At 40.0% G+C, this 19,446-nt stretch overlaps 1 protein-coding gene across 1 annotated transcript in view; it reads right to left on the reverse strand.

Moving 5' to 3' along the window:
• Positions 1–2,414: 2,414 nt before the first annotated feature.
• Positions 2,415–19,446, reverse strand: part of LOC118997633 (uncharacterized) — a 65,833-nt gene continuing 48,801 nt past the window's right edge. Inside the window, exons 3-4 of the mRNA XM_037061390.1 lie at positions 8,961–8,966; positions 2,415–2,484 (exon numbers count right to left, since the gene is read on the reverse strand). Coding sequence (XP_036917285.1) covers positions 2,480–2,484; positions 8,961–8,966 — 11 coding nt within the window. The 3' untranslated portion in view covers positions 2,415–2,479. The remainder of the gene's footprint in view (positions 2,485–8,960; positions 8,967–19,446) is intronic.

Raw genomic sequence — 19,446 nt, forward strand, 5'->3', positions numbered from 1 at the left:
AAAAGTTGCCCAAGGCCACGCTCTGGCTTCTGGTTGTGAAAGAGCCTCTACCCACCACCGCACAGCGGCAGTTGCTAACAGCTGAACCACCCAGATTCCAACCTCCATTCCTCCTTCCCACCCTTACGTCAAGTCCTGAACTATGAACTGGCCTCGTGACCCTTCCTGTTTCACAGGCTCTCCAGGCCCCTCTTCAGAGGCACCACCACCACCAATCGGTGCCAGCCAGATGAAGTTAGGGGGGTTCATCTTGTGTGTGTGTTCACCTCTACTCTACTCAGTCTTCTCTCCCTTTGGGGTGTTTTTCAGAGTCTGTGTTTGTTTGGGCTCCAACTCCTCCAGACATGTGGACTAGCTGTTCATTTTCCAACGCAGTGTCTCTATATCTAATATACTTCTTTCCAAAATGAGTAGAGGAAGTTCTGTGTGCTATTCCAGAGGTCATTTTTGTAGAGATAATGGGATTTGAGAAAAAAGTGCCCATGGTCTATTTGCTCTTTGCACAAGCTAGCCACCGAGTGACCTTTGGAATGGACTTTGATGGCTGCTGGTGTAAGACTCTAACCAGAGATGCTCGGTTACTCTGCCCTGGCCAGGAATCCAGAAAACCCTATCAGGGGTCTCCAACCTTTTGCAGTCTCTGCGCCAAGAAGAAGGGTTTTCTTGGGCCATATATTAAGTACGTTGTGACACGAATCACAAAAACATCTCATAATGTTTTAAGTAAATTTACAGTTTTGTGTTGGGCTGCATTCACAGCCATCCTGGGCTGCTTGTGGCCTGCAGCCTGCAGGTGGGACTCCCCCACACATGGAAACACTCAGAAGAGGCTACCCACGCGAGTGTATCACCCAATGCCATGAGGGTCAAGGTTTGCCTATTTTTAAAACTATCTGTTTCTGTTCACTAAAGCCACCACAGGGGGTTCCTCCCTTCTTCCATTACCAGACATCTCAAGTAGATGCCTAGAACCTGCTGCATCCCTCCCCTCATCGCTCTTTCAACTGCAGCCCTGCTTCGCCCAGGCTTTAGATCTGGTGTAATCACTCTCTCAGAGGTCCCAGGAGTCTCCTCAGTTCAGACTTCAGTGAATTTTTTCCCATTTTCCTTCCCCCTCACCTCTCTGGAGAACCTGGGCACAGTGTCTGTACTTGTGCCTGACATCTCCCCCCTCAGAGTCTCAGGCCTCAGTTGCCAGGATTCTCGGCCATCCTGTGTCTCCTCTCTCTTTCTCAAGACTTTTCTTTGCTTCCTTCAGGGACCTTGCTTTCTCTTCAAATATGGGTGACCCTCAAAGTTTGGACAGATCTGTGTGGCCAGATCCTTTTCAGGGAGCTTCTTCCCTATGGAAATAAATGGTTCTCAGGTCCAGACCCCTAGACCAGACTTCTGACCTCAGCCCTACTTTATCACTGGCCTGCTCTGTCCTGCCTTGAGTACCACTCCCTGCCACCACACACTCACCTTTTGGGAGGCAAAGTCAACTTTCTACACCCTGAACCTGCTTTCCTTCTGGACAGTTTTATTTTCATTGTGTCTGCCAATATCCTTCCATTTTTCTAAACTTAAAATTCTGGAGTAACCTTTTATTATTCCCTTTATCTTGTCTCTTATCTATAAATAGTAAGGATCTTCATTATATCTTACTAATATTAAGAACTATTTTTGTCTTAAAATATGTTTAAACTCTTTGGAGTGTTAACAATGAAATAAAGCATACGTACTTTGTATTCTGACTATAAGGGGCCCCAACTGCCTTCTCGTTAGTTTGTTTACAAATACAGAGAGAAGTGGAGCTTCCCAGCATGCAGAAGTAGCTACGTGACTGATTTTGACCAATGAGATGCAAGAGGAGGTCTGTTGATTTCATCCATTAGATGAGGCTTTATATATATGATGACTTGATTTCTTAATTCAATTTTTGTATTTTCTTTTTTTCAGTTGAGATATAATTGACTATTGTATTAGTTTTAGACATACAACATAATGATTGATATATGTATACATTGCAAAATGATCACCACAATAAGTCTAGTTAACATCCATCACCACACATCATTACAATTTTTTATTGTGATGAAAACTTTTAAGATTTATTCTCTTAATAACTTCTAAATATACAATACAGTATTGTAAACTATAGTCATTGAGCTGTATATTATAGGCCCAGGACTTATTTATCTTATAACCAGAAGTTTATATCTTTAGAATACCTTTGCTCATTTCACCTACCTCCCACCTTTGGCAACCACCACTCTGTATTCTGTATCTATGAGTTCCTTTTTTTCTTTTCTTTTTTTTTTTAGATTTTACATATGAGACCATAGAGCATTTGTTTTTCTTTATTTTACTTATTTCACTCAGTACAGTGTCCTCAAGTCCACTCACATTTTCACAAATGAAAGGATTTTCTCTTTATGGTAGAATAATATTCTATTGGAACGATATACCAAATATACACCCCATTTTCTTTATCCGTTCATCTGTTAATAGACACATAGGTTGTTTCACATGTATTTTCTTATTAAAGGTGCAGAATAATTTCCCAAGGGAGGTCTTCACTTTGCACCATGTTCTCAGGGTGCTTTACATTTTGGTCTCTCTTGAGGCCAGAGAGATGACTCTACCACCCGCACATCTCCATGGATTTTTGCAAGGAAGAAGTGACCAAGAAGCGTCCCATGGATACAGAAAGCAGAATAGTGGTTTTAAAAGTCTGGGGGGAGGTGGGAAAAAGAAGCAACTACTTGGTGCCCTCCTTGGAGCTTGCCCATGCTCTTCTCTCAAGCATGTCCTTTTTTTTTTTCTTTTAACCTGGTGGTCTCCATGGGACTTGCAAGCAGAACAGTGAGCAGCAAAACCTCTGGACCTGTCTCCCAGGCTTCTTTTCTCTGACTTTTCAGTGAGCCAATAGCAGCCTTACCTAGGCTCTCCTGTTGCTTCTTGTCTTAAGCCCTTCCTTGTTTCACTGTCCCCACTTTAATAAGTGAATTCTCAAAATAAAAACAAAAAAGGAAATAAACACTTAATGGATGTGAGGTTTTCTTTTGGAGTGATGAAAATGTTTTGGAACTAGATGGTGATGGGGTTTGTATACATTGTGATTGTCCTAAATCACATTGTCACTGTGATTGTCACTGAATTGCTTATTTTGAAACGATTAATTTTATATTATGTGAACTTCACCTCAAATTTAAAAAAAGAGTCCCATTAGCAGAAACATTATCCTGCCCTAATTGTTCTTCCTAGAGAGGAGGGATGGGGAAGAGTGTGGTAGAAATAGCATATAAATGCATAAGTCACAAACTTGTGCTAAGGACCAAGAATTCTCCACCTTCTTTCCTTCTCCTCTCCTGTGTTTAACTTGGGGATATTGACTGTGAAACAGATCAGCCTCACATCAGATCAGGAGGGGAAAAAAAGTCTGTGGTGACCTATGAGAAGCATGTCATGAAAAATAATTCTATTATCCTGAAGGCCAGCATAAAATACATATGAATCAAGAGTTACTTGATACAGCCCTGGCTGGCATTGCTCAGTGGATTGAGCCTGGGCCTGCGAACCAAAATGGCGGTTCAATTCCCAATCAGGGCACATGCCTGGGTTGCAGGGCACTCGAGAGAGGCAACCATACATTGATATTTCTCTCCCTCTCTCCTTTCCTTCCCCTCTAAAGATAAATAAATAAATAAGTCTTTTTTAAAAAGTTACTTGATACAAACCTAAAAGTTTGTTATATAGCTGTTTTTATTCTTATTCTTTAAAATAGTGTTCCCAAATAATGTTCTGGCTTGTGTAATTGTGGGAAAGAGGGTTTCAGAAATACGCCCAGAAAAATTGCTGTTGTGATTGCTTTTTATTTACACCATTGAGACCACTCTCCGAAGTCCTTGAATCGTTATAAAGACTCAGCTGTTCCCCAGCCTCCCAGATCAATTTCTGCTACTGAGAGACTATTTGCAAAATGTCCCTCCATGCTGAAGGGGACATCCTGACAGAACTAAAACTTTTGGACTCTTGCCACTGCTGGGGCCAGCTGTGCAGTACCTGCAGTCTCAGCCTGGGATCTCAGGCCCAGGGACAATTCCAAACTTTGGGCATGGAAGGACTGCCCGAGATGTGGTAGCGCCTCTTGCAAGCGAATAATTTGGAGTTCCTTTTGATATTTTTCAACACGTATTTGTTATTTGCTGTTGGAATTCTTTTAATTCTCCCTCCATGGGGTTAAATCAGTGGGTTCTGGCAAGTGCGTAAGTGGCTCCTCATGGAAACCTGTATGACAGGGTGCCCTGGTGCTGGCTCATTCCTTCTGGTTCAGTTTTCTAAGATTGGAGCTCAGGTCATGGCCTGACTGACCTTTCCCTGATCTGGATCTCACAGGAGTAGTCTGGGGAGGTTTTACATCTTGTTTAGTGCTTAAGAGACTCTGCATCAAACCAGTTTTGAGGCTGTCCATCCATGGCATTCAATAATGAACACATGTATCAGGGCTAGGGGGCAGGGTGACAAAGTACCCAAATATCCTACTAATGTCTTCCTGACATCCATTATCCTGTACTTGACGTTACTCTGAATTTATCATATTCACAGGTCTTTTGAATGATATGGCTTTTGCTGTGGGCATGCATGTATGATGAGATTTCTGCCCAACCTGGCCATGCAGGTTAGCTGGTTAGAGCATTGTCCCAATACACCAAGGTTGCAGGTTCAATTCCTGGTCAGGGAACATACAGAAATCAACTAAGGCATGCATAAATGAGTGGAACAATAAATTGATGTTTCCCTCTCTTTCAAAAGAAATCAATAAAAAAAAAGATTTCTGCCTATTAAATGACTAAAGAGGTCTTGTTCCCATTGCATCATGTTGATTTACTGAAGTTAGGAAATTATGATGCAAACAATAAATAGCAATCTCTGCAAATATTTAGGTTTGTAAAGAACACTTTGGCAGTAGAAGAAGAGGGAAGAACGGGAAACGGGCATTTCACTTATTCAATAACTCACAATGACCACGTGTGAAGAATAGAGGTAGAACAAGGTTAAGGTCTGCTACAATGTGCACTTTCAGTAAGTGGCAGAGCTGGGTCTTGGCCACAGTGATCGTGGTCAGAGAGCTGAGTTTCTGCTTCCCTCTCACAGCAAATGGTTATTTGCTTGAGGTTCCCTGGCTTGCTCAGAGCATTAATGTCTCCCGTGTGACATTTTTTATTATAAAACACATTGCATTTTTAAAAATGTTTTTATTTAAAAATTAACTTCAAAGGGAAGAAACAGAACAAGAAATAAGCTCTGTTTTCTATTGGTTTTATAGAAAGAGCAGTACTAACTACTTTTGTGATGAAATTCACCACCTGAACAAGGTCACTCAGAGCCAGGCGGTTATGTTGGGTTGGTGGCCAGGCTTGCTTTGAAATCCTGTCACTAATACAAGAGCAGCCCAGGTTTGGAAGCAAACGTGTGCTCATTGCCTATTCCTAACAGTGAACTACTGCTCTTTCAGGCTTTGTATCAGTCAGTCTTTTGCTTTCTGTCCTTCCACCCTGTTGTGCTGCTGGTCAATGAGAAAGCCTCAAAGGACGATCCTCTTCCAATGTGTGTTCTCTACCATCCCCCGCCACAGCCATTGGTGTGACTCTGCTTTCTCTTCAACTGCAATAAACAAAGACATGCATCTACATCACAACTTTGCTCTTTGGTAAATACAGGGACTCTAACCAGACACTTGCAGGGCCTCAGCTGAGAGGTTAGTAGATGTCTTTTTAAAGGAATTCACACGAGCTGTTAATAAGGCTTGGCACGGCAGTAATTGTTTGTACAGAGTGGTTAACACAAACATGGTTCTAACTAGTGTATAGTGGGAAGGGATAGTTTTGGACAGAGGCCACTGGTATCCCTGTGTTCCCTGCCCCCCACCACCCCCGCCTCACCACTCAACTCTTAGACAGCCAGGAAAGAAAATTCAGGTACCAAGCTATGTATTAATCTTCTGACAATTCTGCTTCCATCGAAAATCAAAGCATCTCCTGGGAACCAGGACTGCTTGGTCCTCTAACTGGGAGCCTACGACCCATACATTACTTAATTCTATCTTAAGTAAAAGAGCCTGTGGGTTCCCAGCATAGCATTAAACCCAGTACTACAGTACTAGCATTCATAGTGCCAGTATCTAGACCTCATTTCAATGAGAAGAAATACGCCACTGTTATTTCAGGTTTTCTGTCGTTCATAACCTATCATAACCTCAATAACAAGGTCTGTATATCCCCAAAGGCAGGGATTTGGAGGTAGTGAGTCCTTAAAGTAATACAACTAGTCCCTCCTGTTTTCCTTTGAAACAAGATATTAGATGCTAAATCAGAATGTCATTCAGTTGCAAGAGCAAATCCTGAACATGGATCCAAGCATATAATATTTGTAGCTCTAAGCTTCTATAAGGGTTGAAGAATGTTTACTCAGTGTTTAAATAATTTTTATTGACTAGAGAGAGAGAGGGGGAGAGATTTATTGTTCCACTCATTTATGCATTCATTGATTGATTGCTACGTGCCTTGATTGGGGATCGAACCCACAACTTTGGTGTATTGGGAGGACTCTCTAACTAGCTGAGCTACCCAGCCAGGGCACAGTGTTGATTGTGTGCTAATCTCTGTACTGGGCATATCAAAGATGCTGCTCTGCATTTATTCTGCTTTGTGATTTCTGTGGATTTGATAGCAAAGTATAATGCAGTGGAGGAGAAGAGGGCAAAAAAGTACTTCAAAAGCATTTTCCCAGATTCTTCTCTCTAAGACCCTCAAACCCAGCAATACATTCCTTTCTATTCCTACAAAGGTGCTCCCAGATTGCTCTACCAGGTGATCATGAGTCCAGTTTTGTAGGGATTACACACTCTTCAAGACGGTTTCCCCTTCCCAATCATAAAGTGGCTGTGGGCAGAGAAATGCTCAAAAGAGACAAATTGTTCCCTCTCCTTAGCCCTTTTCTCTAGCTGACACTGCCAAAGAATATTGGGCAGGGGCTTGGTGGGCGGAACCCCTCCTCCACCCCATCCGCCAGGGATGAGAATAAGTCTACCAAGACATGATCTGCTTGGGGAGGAAAGGTGGCTGATTTCTCAAAGGAGAAGGGCCAGGAGCCTGTTCCTCAGTGGGACTTTACTGGGTTCAATTTGCACAGGAATACAGGTAAAGCTCATCAATCACTGGCTGGCAGTAAGAAGTGAACAATAGATAACATACAGAGAACTATGAGGGCTTATTCTGACTCAGAATAAGCTAAAGTGCTATAAAACCTTGGTCAGTTAGCTAAGGGGCTATAAAACCTTGGGAAACAAACTCATTTCAGGCTTGGACCCTTATCAGAAAATTGAGGGCATTCTTAGCAAAGCAGGTTTCCCAGGATTTTGTGCATTTTTTCTTAGGCCTGATCACCCTGGGGAACCCGCCCATTGTAGCCCAGGGCTGTTCCACCTTCTGGCATTGTTTCAGTCTTAAATCAGGCAGGGGAAGTAATGCAGCTAAGAGATTAGAAGACTTCTCCCAGACAGAAGGAGGACTCAGGCTGTGTCAAAGCTGAGGGGTGAGGGTTCATCACCCCCTTTTCCTGTAGCCCCCATGTCCTTTCCTGAGGGCTCCTTCATGACCATGCCTATCTTAGGTCATCTCTCCTTGAGGAATCTTACCCATCATTGGCTAACAGGTCAGACCCTCGGGGCCAAGCAGGGTGAAGTAAAGGGGGCAGAGGCAGCACACCTGTCAGGGAGATAAGCTTTGTCTCCTTAGTGATTTATGGAAACAAAGCCTTAGCCACAGGGGATTACAGCTTCTGAAACCAGGCAGGGCAGTTCCCAACAATATTGCTTCTGGATTTCTCAGATTATGTCCCTCATACAGAAGTTAATTAATGGCTCTACTTGCAATATCTCAGTTTCTCACAGCAACTGTGTGAGCTGGGGACTGTTGTCATCTTTGCTTTGAAGAGTCTGGAGTTTAAATTCATCCAAGGTTACCAAGCCAGTGAGCAGGAGAGGCAGGGTTTGACTTTGGGCAATATGACTCCAAAATGTGTATTTGACGCCTAAGCCATATTACTTCCCTAATGTAAGTGCTGAATTCCTGCTAATATATACCTTTCATGTCTAAGCATTACCATATCATTTGGTTTAGAAGATACTAGAAGATCATAAACACATGAGATTTGGGGGAAGAAACATTTTTATTGAGAGGGAGAGAGAGGAAGAGGTTTTTGGCTCACCGATTAAAGTCATCATGCTTTCAGTTATGGCTCATTCCAGGTTCTCAAATGATGTCATTAGAACCGGATATTTCTTTTTCTTTGTCCTTTTCTCTGTGATTAAGCCACTTTTGGGGAGGTTGTTACCTGCATTAAATTTAACCCTAACTCTCCCAGTAGTTCCCAGTCGAAGTCCTGGACTGACTTAGCTTGATAAGTTAGCATGTTAATAAACAACAATGAACATGGTCTTCTTTTCGAGGCCTGTCTCCCACACATTTGAACCTCTGCCCATGTCATTTCCTCTGCCTAAAGATGCCTCTCCCACCTACTTGTCATCTAATTTGATATTTAGATTTCAGTTTAAATATGAAGGTTTTCCTTAGCAAAGCCTTCAATGCATTCTCTAAGTTGTTTCTCTTGCTATTATTTCTTGCAGCACTTCTTATCTTTAGATTGATTACCAGGATTTTTATAATATATAATATAATATAATATGGCATAACATAACACAATACAATACAATACATTACAATATAAATGCATTATATTCGGCACATACTAGAGCCAGGAAGCATTTTAGTCCTTGCGGATACAACAGTGGAGATGCAGTTGCTTCTTATCTCATGGAGCTTAAGGAAGACTGTTGGAAAATAAACATACAAGATCAGGACAAGTGAAAATACAAGCATATGATAAACACTAAAGCAAGGAGAGAGATATAGCATGACTCGTTTTAGTGTTATTTTAGATCAGGTGGCAAGGACAGGTCTCTTCAATGACGTGACACTGAGGGAGCAAGTCATATCAGGGGAAGAGTACTCCAGGCAGAGGGAACAGCAAGTGCAAAGCAAGAAAGCTGGAGCCAAAAGATCCATGGTAGAGGTGCATATCTACAGATAGGAAAATGGCTAAATCAATTGTGTTGTATGTTAGAATATCATGTAGCTGTTAATTATTACTCTTATATAGCTATTTATTTGATTCATTATTTTAACATGTACAAAGCCTTGCCCCTACCAGAGATTAGGAATTCACCTCCATTTTTGTGTGCAGCTATATTTTAATATTTCTTTTGTTTACCTGGAATTTATTTTGGTGAGGAGTGAAACTCTGCCTTGAACATTTTTCCAAATTCTTACTCTTTTTCGTGTATGAAGGTTTTAGATATACTAGGCTATTCCTTGGGAATAGGGATCTTGGGATCTTGGTTCCATTCGTCTGACTACTGTGTCTTAGGCCAGTGTCCCACTGCTTTTCCCCTGCTCTATTAAGACAAGTTTCCAAACAAAAGAAAAACAAACATGCCTATAAAAGCAAAATAATGATGCCTACATTTTTTCTTTCATTCAACAGGTATATACCATTTGCCATATTTGCTTTATATGGCTATCTTTTAAATTTGTGTACCACTTCAAAGTAAGTTATAGACATCATATACTCTCTCTCTAAATATTTTGTACTCCTAGGAATAAGAACACTGTCCTACATGCCACTATCACACCTAAGATAGTTATCAAAAATTTTTTGATGTCATGCAACACCCAGCCTTATCTTTTTTAGTTGCTGTTTTGAGCCAGAATTGAATCAGACATCTTGTATATATCATACTGTTGCAATTTTTATTTTTTATTTATTATTTTTAATATATCCAAACTATGCTCATTTTTTATTTATGTATTTATTTTTAATATTTTATTTATTTATCTTTAGAGGGGAAGGGAAGAAAAGAGGGAGAGAACTATCAATGTATGGTTGCCTCTCATGTGTCCCCTGCTGGGAACTGTCCTGCAACCCAGGCATGTGCCCTGACTGGGAATCAAACCACGATACTCTGGTTCGCAGGCCCGCACTCAGTCCACTGAACTACACCAGCCAGGGCTCTGTTGCAATTTTTAAAGTTCTAGTGTCCTCATTATGATTAAAAATACTAAATTATTTTCTTTAGTATTTCAGATACTTATTATTATTTCAGATAAAAATAAGACTTATTTTGTAAAGCTCCAAAAATTACTATTAGATTTTCACTAGACTTCAATTAAGACTATACATTATTTTATGCAGAAGTTATCATTTTTACTATATATAGATTTTCCTTATAGGATTATCTGATGTCTCAGTATTTATTAAAAAATTATTTAATGTCTCCTGGCAAACCTTTGTGTTTTTATAATATAAATCTTGAATAGTTTTTGAATTGTTGTTCTATTACAGTTGTCCCAATTTTGCCCCATTGCTTTCCTTTGCCCCTCCCACCCCTACAGTCAGTCCTCACCCTGTTGTCCGTGTCCTTGGGTCCTTTATACATGTTCCTTGACTAGGCCATTCATTCCCCTTCTTTCCCCCCTTATACCTCTACGTCTTCCCCTCTGATTGCTGTCAGTCTGTTTCTTGTTTTCATGCCTCTGGTTCTATTTTGCTCATTTGTATGTTTTGTTAAATCTTGAATATTTTTAAAAATATATTTTATTGATTATGCTATTACATCTGTCCCATTTTTCCCCCTTTATTCCCCTCCACCCTACAAATCTCTTCCCTCACCTCCCCCCCCCCCCACATTTCCCCCCTTAAGTTCATGTCCATGGGTCATACATATAAGTTCTTTGGCTTCTACATTTCCTATACTATTCTTAACCTCCCCCTGTCTATTTTCTATCTACCATTTATGCTACTTATTCTCTGTACCTTTTCTCCCTCTTTCTCCCTCCCGCTCCCCTACTGACAACCCTCCACGTGATCTCCATTTCTGTGATTCTGTTCCTGTTCTAGCCGTTTGCTTAGCTGTTTTTTTTTTTCAGGTTTGGTTGTTAATAATTGTGAGTTTGTTGTCATTTTATTGTTCTTACTTTTGATCTTCTTTTTCTTAGGTAAGTCCTTTTAACATTTCATATAATGATGGCTCGGTGATGATGAACTCCTTTAACTTGACCTTATCTGGGAAGTGCTTTATCTGCCCTTCCATTCTAAGTTATAGTTTTGCTGGGCAGAGTAATCTTGGATGTAGGTCTTTAGATTTCATGACTTTGAATACTTCTTTCCAGCCCCATCTTGCATGTAAGGTTTCTTTATAGAGAAATCAACTGCTCGTCTTATGGGATTTCCTTTGTAGATAACTGTTTCCTTTTGTCTTGCTGCTTTTAAGATTTTCTCCTTCTCTTTAATCTTGGCTAATGTAATTATGATATATCTTGGTGTGTTTCTCCTTGGGTCCAACTTTTTTGGGGCTCTTTGAACTTCCTGGAATTCCTGAAAGTGTATTTCCTGTGCTAGATTGGGGAAGTTTTTCTTCATTATTTCTTCAGATAAGTTTTCAGTTTCTTGCTCTTCCTCTTCTCTTCTGGCACCCCTATGATTTGGATGTTGGAACATTTAGAGATGTCCTGGCGGTTCCTAAGCCTCTCCTCAATTTTTTGAATTCTTGTTTCTTCATTCTGTTCTGGTTGAATGTTTCTTTCTTCCTTCTGCTCCAACCCATTGATGTGAGTCCTGGTTTCCTTTCTGTCACTGTTGGTTCCCTGTAGATTCTTCTTCATTTCACATAATGCAACCTTCATTGGGTCTTTTTCGTGCTGTTGCAGTACCCAGTGAGTTCCTGGAGCATCCTGATAACCAATATTTTGAACTGTACATCTGATGGTTTGGCTATCTCTTAGTCGCTTAGTCATATTTTATCTGGAGCTTTGATTTGTTCTTTCATTGGGGACATTTTTTTAATCTCCTCACGTGTCACGTAGTAATGGGTGGAGCCTTAACTGTTCACCAGGGTGGGGCAATACACAACAATTTGTTGTGATGCTGTATGTGGGGGAGAGGTCTGAGAGGGAACAATGCCGCTTGCTCCTCTCTCTGCCAGTTTTCAGTCACTTCCCCTGCTACCCATAATCAAATTGGGCCCTTCTGGTGCTGATTCCCAGGCGAGTGGGCTTGTGTACATTCTGGGACCCTATGGGTCTCTCCAATGAACTCTCCTGTGAGGCTGGGAGTTTCTCCTGCTGTCGCCTCAGCTCCCACAGGTGTTTTCAATCAGAGCTTTGAGGCTTTATTTCCCTGAACTGGGACCCTGGGTGGTGTGGACTGTCTCACTCCCCAGTTTTTCTTCCCACTTTATCTGCGCATGAATGTGGGACTGCCCAGTCTGCATGGCCCTGCTTTGCCTGGTCCACCAGCGCAGACAAGCTGAGAATCCTCTCTGCCAGCTGCTGGTCTCCACCCTCCTACAGGTCTGGATGAATGTTTCTTCTTTAACTCCTGGGTTGCCGGACTTCTATACTGTTCGATTTTCTGGCAGTTCTGGTGGTTTTGTTTTTAAATTTGTTGTCCTTCTCTTGATTGTTTGAGGAGGCACAGTGTTTCTATCTACTCATCCATCTTGGCTGGAACTCCCGAATCTTGAATATTTTCTAAAATCATTTTTTATTTTTCAATTAAAGTTGAGATACAGTATTATATTAGATTCAGGTAAACATCCTCATGATTATACATTACATAACTTTTTAAAAGACATTATATAGCTTATTACGTGATCATCCCCAAAATCCTTGTACCCATCTGACGCTATACATAGTCATTAGAATATTTAAATCTTAAATATTGTGTTACGGTTGTTTCCAAGTATTTTATTTTGTTGCTATTATGAATATTGTTTTTTATTTTCTAAGATATCATTGCTGATATAAACAAAAAGGTATTGAAACTTATGAGATAGCTGGAAATTCTTATTAGTTCTGATTGCTTTCAGATGATTATTTTTTTAGATTTTTTTTTCTTTTTTATCTTTAGAGGGGAAGGGATGGAGAGAGGGAGAGAAATATCAATGTATGGTTGCCTCTCATGTGTCCCCTGCTGGGAACTGTCCTGCAACCCAGGCATGTGCCCTGACTAGGAATCGAACCTCAATCCTTTGATTCGCAGGCCTGCACTAAATCCACTGAGCTACACCAGCCAGGGCTGAGATGATTATTTTGATGTTTATAAGTAGTTCACAAATAATGACATTTGGCTCCTCCTATTCAATACTTAATGCACTTTCAAGCTTTAATACAAGGGCTGTGTTTCCGAAATAATGTTAAATAAACATGTTGACTGTGGGCATCCTTGCTTGTTTCTAACTTGTTTCATTATCATTTGAAATGTAGACTATTTGTGACTAATTCTTATTCTCTCCACTCCATTGAGGACACCTTTCTTAGTCAAAGTATCCCTTTATCTAATTGATTAGCTTACAACTATCTTAAGTAAATTCCAGTTCTGAAAAATACTTTTAATTGCATTTTCCACTACCATTTATCCCTCTTATGCCTTCTCTGAAAAATATACTTGACTGAATTTATATGTCTATAGGAATGCTTCATATATATCATATTTACACATCATCTACATAGCTGAATGCAAGGAAGCAACTGTACAAAAGAGGACAAACTTGGATCAACATCAAAATATTTTCTTCTAGCCATAAGAATATGACAATCTCTATAAAAGTGTGGTAGTGGGAAATGAAAATTCTATGTATTTTGTTGACAAACTCATGTCACTTAAGTATATGGTAAAGTTAGTCTACTTTCTTTCTTCTAGATTGCAAGAGGTATAAGATCTCAACCTAAAGACTCAGTTAGGGAGTGTTAGAGTTCAAGCAGATACGATTTTGAAATCTATGTAGAAACTATCAGCTACAGGAATTACTTCCCTAAATCATGGCTATAATTAACTTTAGGCATGCTGGCTTAACACGGGACAGAGATCCAATCAAAGTTCAACCAGGAAAACAAATCACTCTGGGCACTTCAGGCAGAGAATTAATATTGGGAATATAGTGTTTACAACAACTAGAAGAGGAAGTCAGGGGAAGCTGTCACTGGCTTCCAGGTTTGCACCATTGCTGTTGACCCACAAATCACTAATCTGTGATTGCTATACAGGTCAGCAAATTACAGGACCTAGCCACCAATCATCATCATTGTTTTTTTTTTGTATAGAGGTGAGTGACTAACAGTGGAACATCTGTGATCACTATAGCACTTCCCACCTGCCTCATCTCACACACCCGCCCCCACTGACAGAGAAATAGCTTCTGCCTCTTTTCTGCTTTTAAAGTACTACAAATTGTATCTTGTGGCTGACTATAAATTGCACCCAAGATCCTGTAGGCAATGGGGTCTGAGAAATATAGGTCCAAGATTCCAGCATGTATGATATAGAGAAGAGCCTAGAATGGAATGGTAATGCATCTTGAGTTAAAAACAAAACGAAACAAAACAAAAAAACCCAGCTTATCTCTTTGGCTACTCTGCAACCATACAGAGTTTCCTACCTATATTTAAACTTACGAAAAATAACAATGGTGAAAATAACATGCTTCCTCCTAATTTAATGCAACTATCCCTTATACAAAGGAAAGCATGGCCACTTTTTCCCACAGAAGAGGACAGCCAAAGTCTCATAAGTCACCATATTATTTCTGAATGACATTTGTAGTTCAGTCATAATCCCCTTTTGATAATCTGTACACACTGCTTTCATTAATTTATAACATTAACTTTGACCCATATACCTTATATAAAATGATATAGAAAGAGAAAAGAGAAATAGGTTGATAAATAAAGTATATACATAATAAAACATGGAAAAGCATACATAGGAATTCATCCTTCTTTCTGCAACTATTAGATTATAGCTTGTGTTTATAATCCCCATCATCCACTACCTGTTCCCTATTCTCTATTTCCTCAGCCAGTACTTCACTGTATCTGGTCATGGTTCTTTACCAATAGTGGGATGACCCAAACCTCCATTTCTGAAGGATCTGAACTTTTACTGGCTCTGTCTGTATTGGGTTGCTATAGTTTTTCTTTAAAATTTTTAATTAATTAATTTATTTTTAGACAGAGAGGGAGGGAGTGAGAAAGAGAGGGGATGAAACATCAATGTGTGGTTGCCTCTCATGCACCCCCTGCTGGGGACCTGGCTGGCAACCCAGGCATGTGCCCTGACTGGGAATTGAACTGGCGACCATTTGGTTCTCAGGATAGCACTCAATCCACTGAGCCACACCAGCCAGGGCAGGTTGCTATAATTTTTCATTACAGTTTAGCCACTGGACATGGAAGTATTAAGGGATACTTTAGAAAATACCCGGACTTCTAGATATACTCTTTATTCTCAATGTGAAGCAGTAAACCTATTTTTGATTTATAATTAGTATCAATTGCCCCAGTTGATAAAGCAATCTCTTCTTTGTGGATTCAATGGCATAATGTCCAGGGGGCAGTTTGAACTTCTAGTTCAATGGGATCCTTGCACTTGCTGGAAGAAGCATTTCTTTCTTTGGAACTAAGTTCTCTAAACCAACATAGCCAAAAACTGTGGAATGAGAAAAATCTCCTTTTTTAAAGCCCATATTTAACTCTATGGCCATTTTTAATCTGAACTCACTAAGCAAATGAGTGAATGGAGTGGTTGGGGAGTAATTCTGGCCGCACACACAGAAAGGGCGCTCTTGTTCAAATGAACAAGTGAATGATCCAGTGATTATTGGGAAACTTGTCCACAGTGGGTGTTCTTTGGTGAATGTTCACATGGAAAGCTAGTTATCTTCTCATTCCCTGACATTCTAAGAAATCCATCCACATACCTCTCTCCTTATCATCCATACTTGGGTTTGGTTGTGCAAGACCATTAAGTGCTGTCCCAGAGTCAGTGAGATCTGTATCTACGGACAGCTCTCCCTCCAAATGAACTATTTCCAGTGTTGTCCATGTGGAGAATTTTTCTTACCTGTCTCCCTCAAGGCAATTCCTGATGAAAACTGTGAGGAGCCGACCAACAGCCGTCCCTTGACACAGTCGGGACGGATGAGATGCATCTGCACAGCAGAGGCAACTGTGGCTGGATTTCCTGTCTATCTCTCCCTTGCATGTTTGTTGTTGAGATTAATAGGTGGTCGAATTTTTAGACACCTGCATCTCAGGTCCAACGATCCACATAATTCCAATGAAGTTGTACAAAATAATTTCTTGGCCAGAGAACAAGTTCCCCCTAATGAAGTAGCCCCTGAATATCTAAAAGTTGATGGAGTAACAGCCCCTCCTCTTCCTTGGACAGGAATATATATTAATTAGAAGTAGACAGGCAAAGAAACAGGAGAAGCTGGTTTCTAAGCACATAGAAACAATTACCAAGGAGTTAGAGTCCATATTACATAAAAAAACATTTTAGACAGAAAGATAGATAGCTAAGTTAGACATCACAAAGGCCTTATAATGAATTTCCTAACCTCTGCTCAGTCTAGCATACCCTTTTGCTCCATGTCAAATTCTAAGACATTTAATAAACAATAAGACATTCAAACTCTGTACATAGAACTATTTCAAATTGTCTGATTAATAGTTCTCCTGGTCAAAACAACTTTTCTTTAACATAACTGAAACTATGGAAATTCTTGTACTTTTCCTGGTTACCTCTGTATTGGTTTTTTCTGCTTAACTGATCACGCCATGCACCTGTTCCTTTAATGTTATACAACAATCTCTAAAAATAAAGCTTAAGTCGAACTCTATGAGTTTGGTCAGACCCTCAGAGGCCAGCTGTTCTCCGGCATCCAATCGGGTGTCTGACTCACCACTCCTCGCTTGTGCCATCCATCCTTCGGGAACCCTGAACCCTGCCGAGGCTGGACCCCGGCAAAAAACTAGTTTTGTAGCAGTTCCTTTTGGTTGTGTCATATATTATGAAGAACCAACTATATATCAAACCCAAATTTGTTCTTCCATAATACAATACATATGGACTGAAGGACTAGAGGCTATGAGTTTTCTTTTTGCCTTATATGTATCTGGGTCTCAGTGCAAGAGAAGCCTGCTTCCATTAGCCAAATGAATGAGAACAGGGTGACCCTACAGAACAATACCCGTTTGACTATGTCAAGGTAAACACCATGAAAGAAGCCACACCAACCCACCCGTGTCCCTGGGTCTGGCCCAGATTGTGGGATGGAGCCCCACCCATCACCCCTGCCACTAACACACGCATAGACAGTCCCCTAGCCTGGCACTGCAGGGACTATGCGGTGGCGCACTTTTGACCATCACTGTACAATGCCAAGTAGCAGCAAAATAGCAGCATCTCCTTCCATCCCAGCCAGTGACTGGGTGAGAATTAGAAAAGGAAATTGGAAAATGGGATTCTTTAAATCTGTGTATGAGTTCCTGGGAAGATCTCCTGAGTGGACTGTCCATAAAGCTGATCATAGTCAACACAGCAAAACAGAGTTGTCCATGAACTCTGCATGGACAACTGCCCAGGTTTCAGATCGGCTGTGGGGTAACACCCGGATGTGGAGGGGCAGAAGAGCACTGCAAAGGCTTCGAAAATGAGTTGGCATTTGAAAAACAGTCCACAGAAGTGGCCTAGGTCATGCATTCTGAACCTAAACAGTTTGACTGCCTTCTGAAATAGAAGATTTACATGGCAGCCACAATATTCACAGTGTCCTGGATACAATGCAAAACTACTCATCAAGAACTCGAGTGAAAGATATAAAAAAGAACTGAATGAAAATTTTTAGAGCTGAAGAATTTGATTTAAAAATTTAAAAAATCAGTGGTTGAGCTTGGTAGAAGAATGGACAGAGAAAAGAATCAGTGGACTTGAAGGCAGAACAGTAAGTTCCAATCTGAGCAAAAGAGAAAAAATGAACAGAGCCCCAGGGACATGAGATGTAATAAAAGATCTAACATTCATGTCATGAAGTCCCAGAAGGGGAGGAAAAAAAGGGAAGGGCTGAAGAAAGAAATAATTTATGAAAAGTTTCCAAATCTGACAACTGCAAACTTACATATTTAAGAAGCTCAGGGCTATGGACATGGCAACATATCATAGTGTAACTCCTGAATACTAAAGACAAAAATACTGAGAAAAGCAAAAGAGTAATGACATCTACAGGGGAAAATATTTGAATGATAACAAATTTCTCATGAGAAACCATAGATGCCAGAAAGGAGTAACAACACATTTTTCTTTTAAAAATTTTTATTTATTCATTTTTAGAGAGGGAACCATTGAAAAAAAGAACCATTGATATAGTATACTATATCTTGTGAAAATATCTTTGAGAAATGAAGGGAAAATCAAGTCATTCCCAGGTGAAGGACTAAGAGAATTAGGTGCTTGCCTTAAAAAAAATGACTAAAAGAAGTTTCTTAAACAAAAAGGAAACGATGAAAGAAGACTCTTGGAACATCAGGAAGAAGGAACAATGGAAAGAGCAAAAGTATAGGTAATGTCTGCTATCTATGAGTTCCTTCAATTTTTGTCTGTGAATGTCTGTATCTTTCACTTTCAAGGGATAATTTCACAGTATAGAATCTAGGCTATTCTTTAAAAAAGTATGTGAAATATTTGACTCTACTCTCTTCTTACTTACAGATTTTTATTTCTTTAAACAAGAAATCTGCTGTAATTTTTATTCTTGTTCTTCTGTAGGTAAGATGTTTGTTTTCTTCCTCTGGCTTTTTTAAAAAAAGATTTTATTTATTTATCTTTAGAGGGGAAGGAAAGGAGAGAGGGAGCGAAACATCAATGTGTGGTTGCCTCTCACATGGCCCCCACTGGGGACCTGGCCTGCAACCCAGGCATGTGCCCTGACTGGGAATCAAACCGTGATCCTTTGATTCGTAGGCCTGTGCTCAATCCACTGAGCTACACCAACCAGGGTTCCTCTAGCTTTTAAGAAGATTTTCTCTTTGTCTTTGGTTTTGTGTAGTTTGAATAGGACATGCTTAATGATGCTGTATTTCTCCTGCTTAATGTTCTCTGATCTTCCTGGATTTGGGGCTTGGTGTCAATTTTAATTTTTAAAGGTTTCCATTATTATTACCTTAAAAATTTCTGCTGCTTTTTTTTCCTTCTGGAATTCCAATTATGCATATATTGTCCTATAGTTCTTGGATGTTGGAATCAGTGTTTTGTTTTTTTTGTCAAGTCTACTCATGATTACTTAGAAGGCATTCTTCATTTCTGTTAGTGTTTTGATTTCTATAATTTTCTTTTGATTATTTCTTGATTTTCATCTCTGTTTACATTGTTTAAATTTTTTTATTGATTGATTTTAGAGAAAGAGGGAAAGGGAGAGAGAGAGAGAGAAGGGAAACTTAGGTTTGTTGTTCCACTTATTTATGCATTCATTAGTTACTTCTTGTATGTGCCTTGAACAGAGATTGA

This window comes from Sturnira hondurensis, unplaced genomic scaffold (assembly GCF_014824575.4).
Source record: "Sturnira hondurensis isolate 20B ecotype Veracruz unplaced genomic scaffold, ASM1482457v3 Scaffold0013378, whole genome shotgun sequence".
In the NCBI taxonomy this organism is placed as follows: Eukaryota; Metazoa; Chordata; class Mammalia; order Chiroptera; family Phyllostomidae; genus Sturnira; species Sturnira hondurensis.